The 21,423-nt window shown below is 43.1% G+C and overlaps 2 protein-coding genes across 2 annotated transcripts in view; both read left to right on the forward strand.

The window, feature by feature from the left end:
• Positions 1-4,101, forward strand: part of batf2 (basic leucine zipper ATF-like transcription factor 2) — a 7,575-nt gene extending 3,474 nt beyond the window's left edge. The window contains exon 3 of the mRNA XM_071545080.1: positions 843-4,101. Within this exon, the coding sequence (XP_071401181.1) occupies positions 843-1,982 (1,140 nt within the window). The 3' untranslated portion in view covers positions 1,983-4,101. The remainder of the gene's footprint in view (positions 1-842) is intronic.
• A 3,639-nt stretch (positions 4,102-7,740) lies between these two features.
• ppp2r5b (protein phosphatase 2, regulatory subunit B', beta) overlaps positions 7,741-21,423 on the forward strand; it is a 37,783-nt gene continuing 24,100 nt past the window's right edge. Inside the window, exon 1 of the mRNA XM_071545072.1 lies at positions 7,741-7,933. Coding sequence (XP_071401173.1) covers positions 7,741-7,933 — 193 coding nt within the window. The remainder of the gene's footprint in view (positions 7,934-21,423) is intronic.

Genomic DNA, 21,423 nt, shown 5'->3' on the forward strand with positions numbered 1-21,423 from the left:
TACACGATGACACATGAATGAGTACATGAATTGTTGTTTTGAATCTGACTTCATGACCTTTGTCCCCTAGTAGGAAGTACCTAGTCACTAGTTTGAAAAAAGCAAAAAGACTCTATGGGTACTGAATACTGAAATCCGTGGCTTTTAGACTGTAGTGAAACTTAATGGAGTCCAAACAGAAAACTGTGAGTTTGTTGGTTGATTGGTAAGCAGGGACCAAAGACACTAGAGGCTCTAAACGGGCCCAGGCTTTTTTTTGTGTGTTTCTTGCCAAATTTGAAACCCCTGAAGTTCTGTATTTTTTACAATAAACACCCCATGTCTCCATTGACCAGCAGCAAACTATATCTCTTGCCTTCATGTTCTCGATTATTGGACAACCACACTGCTCTCACTACCTACCCATTCCTGTCATGCGGAACTTGCAGTACTATTTCAGTTCTCCTTCCAGCTCTGACTTTGTCACCTATCTTCCCCTCTATCTCCGTGTTACTTCTAATAGAGCTGAAATGGCACCAGAGAAGAGATTTCAAAGTGTGTCATCAGTATTGCCTGACTCAAGATGCAGGGCTTAGCGTTTTAGTTCAGTACGAGTCACGCCTGGTGTGATATCATGGAGGTGGGATGCGATTATGTTTATTGTTTTTCTCTTGATATATGTCTTTAATTAGTGCTTTTACTGCCGATGTCAGCAGAGTCTCCCTCTCTGGGATAATAAAGATAAACCTGACTCGACTTGACATGACCCATTTGTCATTTCTGTCCCGCTCTTCTCCCCTCACCTTCATCTCTCTCTCTCTCCTCCCCTTCCCCTCATCTCCCCTTCCCTCTTTCCTCTCCAGGAGCTCCAGGGTCTGGAGCGATCCAACACGGCCCTGGAGAAGGAGATCGCCGCGTTGAAGAGAGACCACCTGCTCTACGCGACTGCCCTGGAGCGCCACAAACCCCTCTGCCTCCTGCGGTCCTCCGGTTCCAGCCCGCCCACTCACCTCCCAGCTTCCCCCTCGCCAGCTGCGGCCCATCAAACCTGCTCCAACCCTTCTCCTGTCCCTCTCCGGAACTCATACACCGGTTTTCCGGCTCCCTCGCTCTCCACCTTCTTGACTTCCAACCCGGGTCTTTCCACCCTTAACTGTACTCACCAGTCACCCTCGACTCCTGTCCCGACAACAAACGCCTCAAACCCATCTTCCTGCTCGTCTGCTGACCTCTTTGCCTCTTCTGGCCCGTCCACCCGCCCCTCCGTCTCCTCCTCTACAGTTCCGTCTCCTCATTCCCTCTTTGGTGAAGGGCCTCCTCCTCTGACCTCCTCCCAGCCTACACCAGTCTACACCAGCCTCATTGCCCCTCTTTCCCAGACAAACAGTGCTATCTTGCCCTCCTGTTCCCACGCTGTGCCCCCTGGACATCATTCTGACCTGGTGGATACCTGGTTAATGAATCAAGGCCCTGTACCCACTTCCAGTCTTCCAGATGCTTCGTCTCCACCGGCACTCCCTGAGGCAGAAAATGCCAGTATAGTAGCACAGGGTTGTCCTTTGAACGCACCACAGCTTCATTCAGTTCCGTTCAGTGGTACTCTGAACCTTTCAAGTCCACCTTGTACTCTTTTACCTTCGTCCCATCAAGGTCCTATTCTCCAACCAACCTCAGTTTACCCTCAGATGAACCTAGATCTTTCCTCTGCCCCTGCCTTTGCCCTAAAGTCTAGTTTTAGTCAAAACACTGCTGATTCTTCTCTGCTGGCCCTTCTCACTGTCCCCAGCCCCCTTGATGACCCTCAAACTACCTCTAGCAACTTGTACGGCCCTGTCCCTGGTGCTGGTCCAGGTCCTGGCCTCAGCCCTCAGCAGTTACCCCTCTGCCAACAACCGCCCTCCCTGCCGCCGTTGGCTGATCCTTCAAGAGACCTCTCCCTATTTGAATTCCTGGAGTGCAATGACTGGATACTAGGCAGTGCAGCAGGCCGGTGGGACTTGTAACCAGAAGCACTACATGCCACCTGGGCAAGAAGGGCCAGATTCACTGTGGCCAAACGCTAATCTAAGGGCACCAAACATGTTTGGTGCAGTTTAAACTCTCAGAGTGTTTTACTCCTTTTTTAGAGGTGGCACCAAATACCCACACTGAGACGCCTGAAAATGCGAGTCTCTGTCCTCTTCAAAAGAACTGTGGTGTGGTTCGTATGGAATGAAAACGACATCCGAACTTACTACAAGAAACGACCACAAACCACAAGGGGTTATGGGTATAAGGAGACAGATGTTGACATGTTGCCAGCAGTTAGTTCCTCATTCTTGGAAAGCCTAGCATAACTCAATGAACCATGGGCAAACCGCAATCGCTACTGATGCTCTTATTCAGCTATTTCTTCATGTGTTCTCAACTGGTTCAAACACCAAAGAAGGTAGATTACGGCAAAGAGTGCAGACTAGCCTATCATGCTTAGTTAAAGTTACAGGAACAGGAATCAGATTTGTTTTGACGCCCACCTCTCTCTTCCCCACTGCCAATACCTCTAACCTCACTGGATGACAGGTTGCCAAAACTCTTTACTTGTGATTCCACGTAGTTTACGAGGCAGTGTGATCCTAAACAAACCAAATACAAAATTGCAAGAAAGTTAACTTTTCCGCTGTCGTTCGGATCAAAGAAAATAAATTTCAGGTGTGATCGCACCCTTAATCAATAGATGAGAAACTGTAAAATTGACTCACCATTAGCAACTCTGACTATAATTTTAGGTAGGAGGAGCTTCCTTGTGACCTAAGAGGAAGTGTGGTCATGTGAATTCTCCACTTCTGCCTCTAGTCTTAGTATGAACAAGTGAACCGGAACATAGGCTATTCTGCTGAGGCAGTTTCTCACATAGCATGCTGCTATTGAAAATTATTTAATTTTTGCTGCTTGTTTTAAAATCAAAAACAAATGTAATTGCTTCCTGATATGTAGTGAGTGTCAATTTTATTTGTTTTCTCCAATTCATTATCTCTACTTATTCCCATGCTGCAGCCTGGCTCCCAACATGGTTAGATGGTTAGATGGTTAGATGCTCTGTATATATAACACACCTTTACCAGGCCCTTGCTAGCAGAGTGGGTTACATGTGTTTTCAGGTACTTGAAGTCAATGGACAGTTTTCAAAACAACCCAACTGTCACTTGCTACATGACCAAATCCTGACAAATGGATGGATATATGAAATTGCATATTTTTTTGTGCTAATTAAGTTGTCAAGTCAAGCTAGAGTTTATCTAAAGTGTATTTCACAAACAAAGCTGCTTCGGGACACATGGGCCGACGGCAGTTCTGCTCGATCCAGGAGACGCTGCTGTTCAAAAGATGATCTGTGAAGAAAAGACACTAAGCAGCATGATGATGATGATGATTATGATGATGATGATGATGATGACAGTATCATTGATGACAATAATGATGCACTGTGTTATTGATGATGATGATGATGATGATAAATTTGATGATGATGATGATGATCTAGGACATGGGTCGCAAACTTTTTCATGTCAAAGACCTCGAAACAGCGTCACAGACAGTAGAGCTGTTTGATAACATTTTGTCATAGGAAACCAAAGTGTATGTTGTTAGATATGATTTAGATGTAACACATTAAAGAAGTGCATGATTGTCAATACTAAAGATGGAGAGATAAGAGTGAGTTAAACCTATGATAAAACAGTGGTTATAATTATCACACATTCCCTCAGTGTGCTAATTTAAAGTGAATGAAATCAAAGTGATGTAACAGGACCCGTGAGTCTGCTTGAACCCCAGTTTTGGGAGCCACTGATCTAGGAAATATGGATTGGACAGTGGCTTTGTGCTTCGTAAATTTAGGAAATCTTGCCGTGTTTATGCATTATGATTGTGTTGAAATTATGTAATGATTTTAATCTTATAGATGTTGCTAATTCTCTTTTATATACAATATAATATATAGTATCGATATGAAAATTAACCCCTGATAGCAGCTTATGATAAGGTTGTGTGTGTGTGTGTGTGTGTGTGTGTGTTACGGAGATGGATAGATGACTATTTGCATTTTGTCATGCATCAGATGTATTTATGCTGTTATTCAGGTTGTATGAGAAAAGTTAATGGAAAAATAAATTATATTGTATTTTATTCCAGTAGTGCCAAATATATACATATATTGTTGATATCAAAGTTATTGACTGTGCCAGCTGTGATGTGACTGTGTACAGCTACTACGCTCTAGACATTTTTTAATACAATACAGACTGTTGTAAATGGACTATAGAGTATTGTTAATAGATTATAGACTGCTGTCAATAGATTATAGACTGTTGTTAATAGATTAGACCTATAGACTGCTGTTAATAGACTATTGACTATTGTTAATAGATTATAGACCGCTGTTATTAGAATATAGACTATAATTAGGCTACTAGACTGTAGACTATTTTGATAGAGTACAGTGTTGTTAACAGACTGTAGACTGTGTTAACAGACAATAGAGACTATTATTAACGGACTAATGGAAGCTATAAGCAGCAGACCAGCACCGCTCCCGTGCCAATCGGCCAACCATTTACCGGACTGCCGGTCCCCACGGTGTTTTTACCAGAAGACAACCAGCTGAGCTCACCTGCGACACAACACGGAGGAGGAGGAGGGGGAGGGAGAGAAGAGGAGGAATATAGGAGGAGAGGAAGGGGCGCAGGCGCGTGGTATTACGCACGCCCCTATATCATAAGCCCGGAGTGTGTTTACGATGAGATTACAATAAGAGGGTTCAGGGTTGGCAGCACGAACACAGCGCAACAACACAACCCGCTCACTGCCAGCTAAGGTGTGACTTTGAGAGGGAGATGAAAGAGCGCGTGGATAATTGCGCTTTTCGGAGAGAGGGAGAGAGAGGGAGAGAGAGAGAGAGAGAGAGAAAGAGAGAGAGAGAGAGAGAGAAAGAGAGAGAACAAGTGGATTAGTGAAAAGATAGAAGAACAATGGATGGGACTTGATCCCCAAATCCCAGGGGCCATGGCCAACTATAACACACACACACACACACACACACACACACACACACTCACTCACGTCAACTAGGAAGGGAGGAAAAAGGGGGAGAGGGAGGGAGGGCAGAGGGGAGGAATGGAGGGGGGGGGGGGGTTTAGTGGGAGGGAGGAGAGGCAGAGAGAAACACTGCTGGAGAACAGGAGCGAATATAATGGGATTTCATAAAGGGATGAAACGCAGCCAGTCGTTTGGGGAAAGGTAATGGAGTGAGAGCAGAGCGGCTGGGCGCGCGACAACTAACGATGCGTCTGTTTAAAATTAAAGGGGTTTAAAAGGCAAAAGCCAGGCCACATAAATAAAGGCAAATAAATAAATAAATCTATCCTATAGCGTCATCCGCAGTGAGGAGCCTCATTCCTCTCTCTCCTTGCACCACCTTTAGGCTGAGGCACCAGTGTCAAGGTAGCCAGAATAAGACAAGAGGGCATCCGGTCACAACTTTCAAAATAAAATCCTCATTGATTAACGTGCTTGGCAACGTTTTTTGACTAATGTAAACATGGGTGTCAGTTAGGTATGGCAAGGTGTGGCACTGGCCAAACCTTAGCCTAAGTGTGTCCAATCTGATCCCCGTCCTGCGCTTGGTGTTTTTATAATGGAGAGGAAAGGAAAATAAACAAAAATGGCCAAAAATGATCAATCAAAACATGTCAATCAAAACCAATTTGATTGACAGGTCCTTATGTAACCACAGACATTAGCTATTTAAGACGCCTCCTCCTGTCTCCTCTCAGCTCTCGCAGTGTTCCCGAACAAGCGCATTAACATGAAACGGTAAACAGAACTTCTTTCAAAATGTAAAATTAATGTAAAAGTTTATAGCCAGATATTATGTTCTGATGCAACTTTGCAGAACACAATTGGAAGCCTCTCGTTCACAGTGATGGATTACCTTTACTGACTGACTTAGATGTCTCTGGAGTTGTTTTCTGTGCTTTTTGGAATTGAATGGGAGTGAATGAACCCAAGAGGTTTGACAAAACTGATTTAAAAATAACTTTAATTGTGGTGCATGCATGTGAAAACTGTCACAATTAACAATAAAGGAATGGAACAAGTAAAACAATTAGCAGAACCTCAAATCACGCTGGAATTGTCCTTTAAGTTTTGATTTGTCACTTCCTGTCTGGGAAGAAGTGTAGGCCTACAAACCCATTTGGGCAAACAAGGTGAATATACAGTGGGGCGCTCTTCTCTGTTGCAGGTCCACTATGTCATTTAGGCCAGTAAGACGGGCGTAGGCATATTTTTTTACATAAAAATCCTGCCTAGTGCAGCTTTAATTTTTCTTTTTTTTGTCACAACACTTGCACTTTTATTTTGAAGGCCAGCGCGCCTTACTTCCGGTGTCATTCTGGCTAACTGCGTGTAGCTTGACGCTGCTGGCTGAGGCGCTGTAGGACGACTGGATAACGGGAACCGAGAAGGGGGGACATGAGCAAAACGCGTCAGACAAACACACATAGACGGGGTGCTATTGTATAACACGGGCCTGTAGATCTTCACCACGAGCTGCCACTGCAGCGGGGAGCGGCTTCACCCCCGTTTCTGTCTTACCGTTTTTTAACCGAGGAGGCAGAGACCGAGCGGAGAGCAGCGGGATTTCGGTGTTGCATCGGCCCCTGGCGGAGGAGCTGCACGTGTCGGCGCGGTGAGGGACCGTTTCCCCGCCCTGATACGGTAGGAGGACGGCAGCAAGCTCCGGAGGGGGGCAAAACCCCGAAGAAGAAGAACGATTAACGGTCAAAAAAACAAACAAACATAAAAGGGGTCGTTTTAACGGTCAAGAGAGGATCCGTTAAAACGAGCGAGAAGGACAACAGTGATGCGGCAGCCGAGGTGGGCCCAGATTGATGATTTTATGATATCATCACCGTCATCCACCGCCAGGACCGATCACTGATTCATTGATAACGAGCCTGATCGATGAGGAGGACGAAATCCGTCTATAAGCTATAAACTGGCCTGGAGTCCAATTGTGTTTTTTTATTTTATTTGGGGGAGCAGAAGGAGGCGAATCGGTGCTTGAATCGGTGCTTGATTACAGTGATTTTGCCTTCTTTACGTAAGGACGGGATCAATACATCGGTGGTTAAATATATAAATAAATGTCCAAATTTAGGCCGATGACTTAGTCGGTGTGTGACGCCAATACAGCAGCAGAGAGGCGTGTGTGTGTGTGTGTGTGTGTGTGTCGAGGAGGACAGACGCGCCTGTCTGAGCATCATCTGGCAGCCTACAGCCCCGCTCCTCTACGGGGATGATACACAAGCGGTTTTTCATCTGTGCGTGAGAAGAAGGGAAAAAAAGGGGGATGCTGCTGCCATTTCATATCCAGCCCTGATACAGACAGCGAGGCGCGCAACACGGACCCGGACATCCAGCAAATACCTACCTCCAAATCTCTCCTCACCTCTCCTCCACCTCCTCCTCCTCTTCCTCTAACCTCCCCTCCGTCTCTGCACCTCTCCCCCCTCCCCTCCTCTCCTCCTTTATCTCTCTCCCCTCTCCTCCCTCCATCCTCCACCCCGTTCATTTTGATCAATTGATCATCCATCGGTGATTCAAAAAAAGCCACCCACCCCTCCACCCCCCTCTCCATCCTCTCCATCCATACATCCATCCATCCATCCTCTCATACACCTCAAACACACACACGCGCAATACACCGCATCACCGTCCATCATGGAGACGACCAAGCTGCCTCCGTCCAGCCCGTCGTCGCCGACCACCGGCTTCTCGGTGCCGTCGGCGGAGAAGGTGGACGGCTTCCCCCGCAGGTCGATGCGCAGAGCCCGGCAGAGGAGGTCCCACAGCTCGTCCCAGTTCCGCTACCAGAGCTCCCAGGTGGAGCTCACCCCGCTGCCCCTGCTAAAAGGTGAGCCACGGCCGTGTTAAGTCATCCTGTGATCCGTGTCAGGAGGAGACTGGACAGATGTCATCGCAAAAACACTAGTTACTATAGGAATATTATAGGAATATTATAGCGATACCATAGGAGATGCACAGTAACTCTGCATACACACTGTAGGTCACTATAGCAACATTAAAGTGATTTTTCATTAGGGTGTAGCCTGTCCTATGTATGTTGCATGTTAAGCATTATTGATTATCTATATGCTAGATATGTATCTTCACTATTTAAACGTTTCCAGATGGGAGAGAATGCCATCTTCTTGTTAGGAAAATCAATCCCCCCTTTGATAACTTTACATTATCCAATACTGGGTGGACAGAGGTCTAGTGTATTGTATTTTCTATTGATAGGCCTTTACTGTCTATTCATACATATTCTTCTTTCCATAGGCCAATCAATGCACTATATTTTCTGATTGACATAGGTGATAGTGATGCCTTTGATTGATTTAACTGACAGGAACTGGTTGTGTATTTTGGACTGATAGAGGCCTGCTGATGCAATATACTGTGCCTTCTCCAATATTTAGATGTTTTCGGTGCTTGGCTTTGTCATCAAGCATCTAAAGATCAACTTAGTTGCATTGTGAGTCAATGGGTGTAGAGTGAGGGCCTATGGGTGCTCTGTAGTCAGTGTAACCCGAGGAGGAGGGGTTTGAGGAAATGATGGGAGAGAGAACAACAAATTGGAGAAAAATGGAGGGCTGAAGGGCAGTTTACCTCCCCAGCACCTTCATTCTTATGAATCCACTGAATATACTGTTTCCTCCAATAGCTAAACATTTTGAAGAGCAGGATTCACTAAAGCCTATTTCAACAAAGACAACATTGTCCCCATTGTAATTCAGTGGATGAAGATATTTGTTCTGCTTTTGAAGAAACCAGGCCTCCTAGGCGTATCCACACTGTGGCTAATTGGCATGCTAGCCTGAGTGTATACTATGCTTGTGCAATAGCATAGCAGAGGAGGCCTGTCCAAAGGTTCAAGTTCAAATTCTGTTTGCAGAGCACGCCGTTGCACACACACGTGCACACACACATGCACACACATGCATAGAAACACACAGAATACCAACAAATAAGTGTCAGGCTGCTTATCTTGTCTCCCTGTTTTTTTTTTTTTTCTCCATTGCCCTAATTCCCCATCAAGAGGCTTTTTACCTCTTGCCAGGCTGCTATTGCAAATGAGAATTTATTATTAATTGACTTGCCTGGGTCAGTAAAGGTTAAATAAAAATAAATAAAATAAGAAGCATACAAATCGGACGACATGGGTATGATAGGGTCCTGACATTCAGACTGGCATGAAATTCCTAATAAAAGCGGTGGTAGTTGTACTATTGTCAAGTATGTTGTTGCCATAGCTGTAATCCTAAAGCTACTGTTACTACACCAAGGCCAGTTTGATGTGTGTGAGCTTGTTCGATATCCACTGAGAGTGAAGGCATGAGGCAGCAGAAAGATGGGGCCCATTCACTGTAGCTTCAGATACGGTGTTGTCTGCATTTCCTAAACACAGACCGACCCAGATCACAGTGTGTTTGCTCAGTACTCAGCTGGCATTTAAAAGGTCTAAGCCTGTCGCACAGCAAAGGCCATTAAAGGCCAAATCTGGGTCCAACAGTGTTTGAAAATGACACTTTTTATGGTTTATTTTAGTCATCTTAGGTACCAGCTGCAGGGGTTTGGCACTTAAGAAAAAACAATTAGGAAGTGGAGACAATCACAGGAAAGTCTTGTAAATTTAGATTACTTTTCTGCGATTGACAACTTACCCGTTACTATCTGGATTTGCTCTCCTCTGGCTTCCCAAGCAGGTTAAAACAAATGCTAAGAATTATTTGCAGTTACTATTTGACTATAAGGAATACTGTTACCCATCTCTGCCTGTGCGTCACGGCCAAGAAAGATGAGCTGTTCAAGTTAATTCAACAACCCCCCAAAAAAGCTTTTAGAGATTCCAAAGAACATGTTGTAGGCCAGACTTTGTGTTTAGGTAGCGAGGTACAAGTCAAAGGTGTTCAAATCAATATTTTTGTACCTTTCTTTCTCGGTTTGGGCAGACTATTCACACAGTCAACAAGACCTATCCCTTTACTTTTCCTCTCCCTTTTCTGCACTTGCTTTCACATGAACCGCTGTATCGCTCCATCTCTGTCTTTCACCTTCTCTGCTCCTCTCTCTCTCTCTCTCTCTCTCTCTCTCTCTCTGTCTATCTATCTATCTCTCTCTCACCCATGTGTGCAGGACAAGGGCACACACATCGTAAGTCCCCCTATATGCCTCTGACCCCTTTTTATAAGGTTACTCCCCCTTTCATGTAGCCTGCAATCTGTTTCCATTAACCCTCTATGAGGAAAAGACCTTTGGGCTTTTAGAGATGGTACTAGGTGTGTGTGTGTGTGTGTGTGTGTGTGTGCTGCATGGTCTTATGTATTTTTTCACCTCATTTCATTTACCTGGCTTTGACTTCCTGGTGATGGAGGGTTTCACTGCGTCGTTACAGGTCCTTCAATAGGAAGCACACTTACTTTCTGCACAGGCGTGCCGTAGCCACCACAGATAGAAGTAGTCCGACTTTTTGCATGCTTGCTGCACTGCTGCGGCACTGTTTCTGGATCCCCAGGAGGAACTGATAGTAAGATCCTGCAGCACTAGTGCAGGGGAGACGCTGGTGTGGGGAATTCTGTCACGGCCAGCTATGTAGGCCAAGTGTAGACAGACTTGTGAGTATTTTGCCCTCCGGGGAGTTATATTCCCATTGTTAATTTGGACTAGCCTTCCTGTGGACAGCTGCACATCTCTTTGACTTTAAGCTTTGAGCAATCCTCCATGTCTTGACTTTACTGTAAATCCTGTTTGCAGGTTCAGGCTGAATAAAGAGCACAATGGACACAGAGACATCCTTAAATAACAATGAAAAAGAAGTAGCAAGACTTGACATAGACAATGAACAGTTTAACACATACCTTAATGTACTTTGCCTTTCTGGGTCCATTTTGTTGTTTTGGTGGTAACATATAAACAACATAACATGACATTGAGAGATTTCCAGCGCAGATACAATGGAGTTTGATCGCAGAAAAACGTTTTGGTGTCAGTTCCTCAGAATCAAAGATCAAGCTCTTCTTAGACTCACTCAATTTTGCACCGACCTTCAACAATCATACAGGTAGAAATCCATCATAGAAGAGGCAGAGAGACCAATTTCTCCACCGACAGTAGCCTCAATAGACCAGAATGCAATGCAGCCACAGCTTGCATCTTTGCGTATCTGCCGTTGGTAGCATGTGAAATACAAGGCCCTCTTCGGCGGCTTTTTGGTAATTTGAACAACCGGGACGGCACACCACAACATTGTTCTCTGTCCACTCTCACTTTACCTTGTCTAGGAACACTTACTACTTCTCTCCACCTACATGTACACAGAGAACTCCCTTCTCTTAGGGATGTTGAAAGGCATTCTGGGAAATGTAGATAACTGTAGAGAAGTAGAAGTAGATGAGGCCGGTTGAGGGAAAGTGGGTAAATTACAACATTTTATCACAAAATAACTGCAAGAGTATCCGAGGGCGGCATTTTTCAGTAGATTGGTTGTGGTCTTGAAACAGGTCAATTCACTACCAGTCCTCAGCAGTCCTTTTGTGCATTTACCTTGTATCATATGTCTAGCATGTAGGTGTCATGGTATCATCTAGATAGAGATTTCTGTGTAGGCTTTCTCGCGGGTGCCAGCTCCATGTTACACAATATTTAACATACAACATTTGCTGGATGCGTTCAAAGCTTTCAGGACTCTGAGTGCACAAGGGCAAACGTGATGGCAGAGCCGGGGGGGGCAGCAGGGGGGGCGTGGTGATTAGAGAGACCGCCATTTAACTGGAGCGCCCGGGTTCAACCCCCTTGTAGGCAAGCATCAGGGGAGCTGTTCTGTAGCTGACCCTGACCTCTGACCTCCCAAGCAAAACGAGAATTTTCCTACAGGGGTTTAATTAAGTGTCACATTGTAATTATTGAACCAGTGCTACTAATATTTCTCTACACACAAAGCGTAAGGTGTTTCGCTGTGAAGTAAGACAGCAGACAATGGAGCAGGAGCCGAGAGCGAACACCAGTATGCTGCATTTAAGCCGCATAGTAAGGCATATCTTAAATGTTTTTCAGTAAACAAAATGTTGAGGAATATCAAAATCAATAGCAGCATATAGACATGGAAAAGAACCACTGATGTACTTGCTACTACACATTTTATGTGGAAAAATATCAGGGTTTTAGTCAGGATGTAATGTCGATATTTTTCCACAGAATTTATTTGTGAAGTAGCAGGACTAGCATGATGCTCAGGTAAGATGATTCTATCTGTGTGTAGCTCCAGCAACCAATGAACAGATCCGGAACACTGAACTGGCCAATAAAAGAGCAGCAGAGATGGTCAAGCCAGCCAATCAGTCCATAGAAGGAGGATGACGGGTATATAGGGTCCCAATAATCCATTTTACAGTATATTGCTGTTTGGCCATATAGGCCTGTACACACACGCACACGCACACACACACACACACACACACACACACACACACACACACACACACACACACACACACACACATGTATTTCATCCTTTTGGACACTGTGTTCTTGGACAGTTCTGGACTTCAAAGTGGCTGCACTGTACTGCAGTGTGCACTTTATGTCTGTAATGGACTTATATAGGCAGCCAAGATGGGCATTGACAGGCTCTATAGATGAACATGCACACACAAACACTTCATATAGTTTTATATAGATATATACATTATAAAATATATATTATAGGTATATAGTTTTATTAACCTACCTTTATATATACACACAATATGATTCAGTATTCATTCATTTAACTGTCATTCACCATATTTATTGTGTAGCAGTAACAATGATTATTTATAACATGGGAATTCTGTTCTAAGGTGAGGTTTCTCTTTAAGAATAATTCCCTTCAAATTCATAAAAACATGAAGCCATTCCAGTCTGCCAAACATGAACTGCCAATATTATGCTGTGTCATCTCTCTTTACCCTCTTTCAGTAACCACTAAACATCTGTCATTTTTCTAACTAAATTGTACACAGCAGCTAAAAAACGATAAGTTATGAATTATTATATGGAAGCAGCATTGTAATAAAGAGGCAGACTCCTCACTGCCTTTATCACTATTAGCAGTAGCTTCATTCTGACTGGTTTCTCATTTTTTTCCTAATTACATTGATGTCTAATTACGTTGTTATTGTGGAAAAAGGGAACTGTAACCTAAGTGCTGCCAAACGTTTTCAGTCAGGTGCCCAAATGAGAAATTAAGTCTCACCCGGGGACCAGGGCTCAGCAGACTTTCCCTGGGACACTAGCAAATGAAAATAACATCTGCTGTCATGTAGGGAGCCACCAGATAAAGGCCTGCGACCCATTTTGCGTCCCAACCAATATCTTTAAGATACAGTGAAAGCATTCCCCTCCTTTCCTGTCTCTCTCCACTTTAACCGTCACAGTAAATAATAAAATCCTTGAGGATGGTGTCCAATAAAGATGGGGGTGGAAGTTAATGGTTCTGGGCACTAGCCCAGTAGAGCTAACTGTCTGTCATCATCTCCTTGCCATTTCCATTAGGCCACTATCAGAATCTGACTGTAAGCAAGCAAAAATGTTTTTCAAGGCATATTGGTGCATGGGACAGGAGCCTATCTCTTGTGTAGTACACTTGCTAACTAACTAACTAACTAACTAACTAACTACCTAACTAATTATCTATCTAATCTATCTAACTAACTACCTAACTACCTAACTAACTATCTAATCTATCTAACTAACTAACTAACTAACTAACTAACTAACTAACTAATCTATCTATCTATCTATCTATCTATCTATCTATCTATCTATCTATCTATCTATCTATCTATCTATCTATTATTAGACAATGTAGTTTAATGAAGAAATATGTTATATTTTCTAAAATACGTGGAAGTTTTATTAATTTTGCCTTGATAGCGGTGGTGATAAAATTCAGCAATGATGTCAATCTTGTATTCATTAACAGAATATGAGTTTGCTGAACTATATGCCTAGGATTACATGTCCTTTTCCTTTCCTTCTCTCCTCTTTTCTTGCATTGGTCTTCGTCTTGGATACCCTCCACCTCTTTCTCTAACCAGAAAGCAGGCTGTTAGCGTAGCGCTCCTCCCCAGCTGCGATGCTCTCCCCTGGGGCTACAGACGCCAGTCAGGCTTCCTGGTCACGGGTCCTCTGCTGCCGCTAGCATGCTAACCAGGCTAAGGTCACATTCCTGCCCACCATCTAGTCAGCAGACAAACACACTTATGATTAAGATTTATGCCTTGTTTACACACTACTGGGAATACGCCAAACTAATTCTAATGCGGTTGGGGAAACAATTTTCAATTGCAACACAAGATGAGCAGTGAACTAGCTGTCCCTCCCTGTCAAAGGCAGAAAATTGTGCAACTGATTGAGGCAGCATTGGGATTTACAGCACCTAGAGGGCGGTGCAATGGGACTCCTCGCTTTGAGCTTAGAATGGCCTGGCTTCAAATCCCTCTATGGGAATATCTAGACTTTTCCTCCCCTTCCCCTGTCTCTCTCTCTGTAATCCCTTTTCCACCTGGTATTAAAATGCAAGATGTCTCTGATTATCTTATCTGGATAAGGTAAAACGCATGTTAATGCAAGGTATAAATGTGCACAGCATCAGATCCAATCCGAATGTGGATCTGTCAGACCACCTCTGAAGGGTTGAGGGTAGAAACGTCATGACTACAGGTAGAAACATCATGACTACAGGTAGAAACGTCATGACTACTGGTAGAAACATCATCATAAGGGTGGAAACGTCATCACAAGGGTAGAAATGTCATCACTACAGGTAGAAACGTCATCACCACAGGTAGAAACGTCATCACTACAGGTAGAAATGTCATGACTACAGGTAGAAACGTCATCACCACAGGTAGAAACGTCATGACTACAGATAGAAATGTCATGACTACAGGTACAAACGTCATCACTACAGGGAGAAACATCATGACTACAGGTAGAAACGTCATCACCACAGGTAGAAACGTCATGACTACAGATAGAAACGTCATGACTATGAGTACAAATGTCATCGTGAGGGTAGAAACATCTTGACTACAGGTAGAAATGTCATGACTACAGGTACAAACGTCATCACTACAGGTAGAAACATCATGACTACAGGTAGAAATGTTATTGTGAGGGTAGAAACGTCATCACTACAGGTAGAAACATCATGACTACAGGTAGAAACGTCATCGTGAGGGTAGAAACGTCATCACTGCAGGTAGAAACGTTATGACTACAGGTAGAAACATCATTGTGAGGGTAGAAACATCATTATCACAGGTAGAAACATCATCGTGAGGGTAGAAACATCATGACTACAGGTAGAGACGTCATGACTACAGGTAGAAATGTCATCATGAGGGTAGAAACGTCATCACCACAGGTAGAGACGTCATCACCACAGGTAGAAACATCATGACTACAGGTAGAAACGTCACCATGAGTGTAAAAACATCATCACCAAGGGTAAAAACTTCATCTTCGTTGGTAGAAATGTGTCACCATGGGTAAAACCATCATCACCGTGGGTTAAAACGTCATGCTGGTAAAAACGTCATCACCAAGGGTAAAAATATTATCACCACAGGTAGAAACATCATCATGAGGGTAAACACGTCATCACTTTAGGTAGAAACGTCATCACCACAGGTAGAAACGTCAGCACCACAGGTAGAAACGTCATCACCGAGGGTAGAAACATCATAATTGTGGGTAGAAATGTAACACCATGGGTAAAAACATCATTGTGCATAAAACGTAATCATTGTGGGTAGAACTGTATCACCATGAGTAAAAACATTATCACCGTGGGTAGAAATGAATCGCCGTGGGTAGAAACGTCATCACTGTGGGAAGAAATGTATCACCTTGGGTAAAAACATCACCACTGCGGGTAAAAAACATCACTGCACCTCCTACTAGAGAGTCATAGAAGACGACCCTTTCTGCAGTAAAGGAAAAGCAAGTTCACCTCTGGAGACCCTACGCCTGCCACTTTTGGTTTTTGATGCTGCCTCCCCACCTACGCCCTTGCTTTGCATAATACGCAAAAAATTGAGGTCTGTGATTCCTTTAGAGTATATATGGAGTACACCTGCTTGTTGTCCTGGATAGAGTAGAGTTTATCCACGCATCAACCTGCTTACCAGGGAGATGCACTGGGATAGTTGGGTCACTACATCCCAACCCTCTCAGCCACCATCACACCATTAGAATAAAGTCAGTGAAATGTATCTTTCAATCACAAACTTTCTTTCAGTGAGAGAATAGGAGGGATGGTGGGAAATAGGTTTGCCTCCTGTGGTTTTACTATGCAGTAGATTCCTGATGTCATTGTATCGGATGTCTGTTCTGAGAAGAGCGAAGGTGATATTTTACAGAGAATAGTGTAGCAGTCCTTAAGAATATAAGAAGGTTAGTGTGTGTGTGTGTGTGTGTGTGTGACTGCATGTTTAGAGCAAGCATATATGCAGGGCAATCACGGGACACTTTCTAGTCTATCTTGGGGAGCTTTATTGCTGCCAACAGCAACAGCAGTGGGAGTTCAGGGCGAATACACACACACACACACACACACACGCACACGCACACACACACACACAGAGACACTGGCACTTAAGTGAACAAGACCCATTTCTGCATCTGTTTGCTGTCTCCTTGTGTTTCAATGAACAGTAGAAGCAGGAGACCAGTCCTGTGACACATCAGGGTTTTCCTGCCTGTTCGACTCTTAAATAACTTATCTGCTTTGAATCATCCAAACTCCCGCTTCATCTTAATATGGGTTGGGACCCCAAATGGCTCACAAGCCTCTCTGGTGGGTCCCAACATGACTAGAGGAGTAATACATTCTCAATAACCTGGGTCCCAGAATGAGAGCCTCTCGAAGTTTTGTGTCTTGGACTGAAACATTAATATTATTGGGTTCATTTTGCAGTAGACCAAATGCCAAATGCTATCAACCTAGGCTCCCTTAACTTTACAGGAGCCCCATTTTGCATCAAATAGTTTGATCAAAATGCACTTTTTTCATAATTTAAGCAAAATTATGCACTTGTTTTTTCATGTTGTTTCATGTTTCATTTTCAAAATTAGGACATTAGCAAATGTATTAGAAAGTCACAAGATCATCATGCTAAAACTATTCCTGTAAACTGCATGTCACAAGAGGCTCTAGTTTTGTTTGTTGTCCTAGTTAAAAGAAGAACTGAATTTTCTCAAGCTGACCATCTGATTTGGAAAGCTGTGGCAGAGGAAGGCAAAATTTGAAATAGTTCAGCTGTTACCACAGCTCCTCGTTTCAGTCTTTTCTCATTGAAAATTAATGATATCTAAGACCTGCAGAAAACAGGAAATATCCATATGTCAAACCAGCCATGCACAATACTTTCTATCTCTGACTTCTCTAAGGTTTCCTCAGTGGCTTCCAACAATGGTTTTTCCTAGCAATAGGCTTCTGAGTGGCTTCAAATAACCTTATGTTTGCCCATAAAGGATGTTGTGTGAGCTTTGAGAGTGTTATCTCCTGTACCTGCACGAAACCCACCTTACTGGTGATGTTGGCGTCTAAGCCTCTCTAAAAGCCATGAAACCCCTGCGGATGGCTAAGACAAGCTCTACAGACAATATAGCATCAACTCTGCGTGAACCAGGCTTTGTTGCAGAGAGTATCAGTGAGGGATTTGAGGCAGGATAACACAGAATTCATGTTTATTAGAGATTTCAGGTAAAATGTGAATGGGAAACATGAATTTACCTGCCCAGTAAAGTCTTATAGTAGCTTTGTAACAGCCGCGTATTACACGTAAGGGTTTGTCTGATCAGGTTATTGGCCCATGTAGGCTTCTTGAAAAGTGAAAGTATGAGCTGGCAAGCTTTCTGTTTCTATAGAACGATAGGAAATTCATTTAAAACCGACCCCAATGGCATTTACCATAGAATAAAAATACATAACTTCTTGCGTTTTGTAATGTACTCAAAAATATGCCTTTTCCACTGTTAACAATGAAGGGATGAATGTGAAAACTCACCATCGTCATGGATATGAAAAACCAACTCGTAAAACAGAATGGAGTGAGGGCAGGTATCATTTTAAAGGCATACCAGCCTTATAAAGGTGTAAAAAGCCCTGAAAATAGCCTTGTAAATATGAGAAACTTGTGTTTTAAAGGGGGAAAAAAAGGACACAGTTGTCAGGATCCAATCCCCTGAGATTGTGTTGTTAGCCATGTCTGCTATGACCACTTTTTCACATTTTTTTTAGCCCAAGCTAACCTAAGCTTTCTTTGAAGGGGAACTTAAAATGGATTTTGAATTTTACTCCCTTAATTATGGGGGAAAACTTTCAGCAATAGTAGTCACAAAGTTAGCATCCCTCTTTCACACCACTGGGTGTTGCTAGCTGCAAGCTAGGTCGTTAGCTTACAACTTGTGGTGCCTTTAGTTTCAGTGAAGAATGCTAACAATGCTAACAAGCATTTTTCTGTTACCTTAACAGCTAAAACAGCTATTGTACTACAGACATCATGATTCAGGTGGTCAAATGGACACAAATTACTGTTCCTGACACCGACTCGGCCATCTGTAAAGTGTTTTTCCCCTGCATAGATTCCAATAGGCTACTGTTGTTTCTTTGGACACTGATAGAAATGCTGTATAGAAATAATATATTGTCTATGCTACATGTAACATAGCCTCACATGACCCAGCTCACATGATAATATGCAGGGGAAAATGTGTGTGTGTGTGTGTGTCTGCATCTGTAAGTCTCTAGCCTGTGTGTTTATATAAAAATCAATGTAAGACAGGTTCTTCTTTTTAATGTCCTGTTTACTGTAAAACAGTCACCTTCTCTTACATCACATGATATCTCAAAACTGTGATTTGTGTGTCACACACACACAGATTGTATGTGTGAGATAGAGTGACAGTGTGTGTCTGTGTGTGTGTGTGTGTGTGTGTGTGTGTGTGTGTAAGGGAGAGGCCAGCTGGATAGGCCTGGTATAGGGTTACAGAAGGGAAGTAGGTTTCTCTGTATGACTGTCTCAGATCAATTAAGAGCGAGAGAGAGAGAGAGGGACAGAGAGAGAGAGAGAGAGAGAGGGGGGTGATGAAAGAAATCGAGTGGATGAGGAAAGAGGAAATGAGTGAACATTAAGTTGACAGGTGGAGGAGGAACAGAGGGAGGAGGAGGAGAGAGAGAGAGAGACGGGGAGATAAAAAAAAAGCCAGAGGATATTGCAGAGGAGAGGATGTAATGAAACGGCTAGCGGTGCAATAACCACAACCACTGCTGTGTCACTGATGAAAATGTCCCTCGTAGGAGTTGATTCTTAAAGGAATATGCTGACGTTCTGGCAAATAAGCTCTTTGATCGAACCGCTGTTGTGCGACGACTTTCACCTTTGCGTGCGTTCAGTGTTCACAGTATTAAGTGTGCTACGGTGCTTTTGAGGCAATGCAAAGCCAGCTCATACTGCCTGCTGAGCACACAGTGTGCTAAAGCCTCAGCACGCACTGTTGTGAAGTAAATAAAGACTGGACATGCACAGGCATCTGCAGGTCTTTAACAAGTCTGGGAAAGTCTTAAAAGAAAGTATCTACATTTAAAGCATTAAAAAGTATTAAAATGCCTTAAATACATATTTTTTCACCATGTAGGCTACTCTTAGATTAATACAGAACAGGATTTCAATATGGATCGTGTCTGCTTTACTAAACACAGTCGGACTTCATGTCCCTTAACAGTTAATTTCCTGTTCTCCTTTTTCTTTTTCTACCCATTTATAGTTTTAACTTTCTACTAGTTACAAGTTGAAAGTTGTTCTACTTTCAACTAGTTACAACTTTCATTAGCTATGTTCAATCAGAAATAGCCTGGTTTTGCCAACTTTATTTCTTTATTTTGGTTTTTAAATTACTCTGAAATTCAGTTCCAGGTAGCATTAAAAAGGTCTTAGAAAGTCAGAAATTTGGCTTTTTGAAACTTGCAGATACTTTACATGCAGAGGTGAAACCTCTACCAAAACAACCATGAGAAATGAGCATGATAACCATAAAGTCAGTGTGTATCTTAACAAAGTGATTACACGTGTGTTGAGGGAATTTCCTCTCCTTCGTTTGCACAAATTATTAAATCCATTAACCTTGTGAGTCTTAAGTGAAAATGTTAGGGAACATTTTAGTTTCAGAATGTTAAGATATTGGAAGCAGAAACTGTTGAGTACAACGTGAGCGAGTTCTTTCGGGACGGACTGAACCGTCTCCCGGTTTGTGATAAATCAGATCCAGCTTCTTAAAAACCTGTGCTAACCCGCAGTCATAAAATCATTTCTCACATTTCCTTGTTTGTGACAAACAGCAGCGACGGAGACGGCATCGTTCCTGCTGTTGTGATCGCACCGTGGAGCAAAATAACAGATTATCATTCAACAAGTGATGGGTTACAAAGCTGCTAATCAAATGTTGAGGATGTCTCCAGCTGGGATAAGCGTCTTCCATATTTGTTTGCAAACTGTCTCCAATTTGTGTTTACATTCCGCTCAGCAATTATTGGTTTCAGTTGGAGAATTTTAATGGCGCGTCGGCCAAAATGTCTGAGAGCCATTTCCACTCCACCAAACACTGTTATTCAGACATGAGGATCGGATAGAAGACGTGTCCAGTAGTAAGAATTGTCATAGAGTCCCATTTGACTGATATTGATGGAAATCTATTTATTGATACTGATCCGGCTGACTCTATAGGGAGAGTAAGCAACAGAAATGACAGACAACACAGCGTATAGATATTTGATCAGAGACATACAGTAGATCCGACCCATAGTCTTCAACAAGCAGCCAGTGTCTCCCCGCCTCTATCCATCATGCTCTGTGGTGGAACGTATATTATTAGTAACATTGGATTATTTAAAGATGGGCTTAGCGCGCCACTTAATCTTTTGCTGTGACTTAGCCTTCGCCTACAACCTCTGTCAAAGAGAGAATGGGGCTTTTCTATCTATACACCCATTGAGCACAGTTTCATTCATGCTTTGAAATGCATTGCTATCAAATTACAAGTGATAATATGCAGGAATATGTTGCTGGTAGACATCTTATTTTTGAATTAAACTGTTCGTATGTCAACCTCCTTAAGAGTGAAGTTCAGGATATTTGGAAGCCTGTTCTATTGATAACCAATGAAGAGATTCAAAAAGTTTTCACATCTTGTGTTTTTGCTTAAACACAAACAAGAGGATATTGTCATGTTCTCAAAAACTAGAAGGCACTCTGAGAGTGCAAACCTCCGCCAACGCTGAACAATTCTCTAACTTGC

The sequence above is a fragment of the Centroberyx affinis genome, unplaced genomic scaffold, assembly GCF_046629955.1.
Source record: "Centroberyx affinis isolate AG114_WGS23_722 - 3 ecotype Tasmania unplaced genomic scaffold, CSIRO-AGI_Caff_v1 ptg004765l_1, whole genome shotgun sequence".
In the NCBI taxonomy this organism is placed as follows: domain Eukaryota; kingdom Metazoa; phylum Chordata; class Actinopteri; order Beryciformes; family Berycidae; genus Centroberyx; species Centroberyx affinis.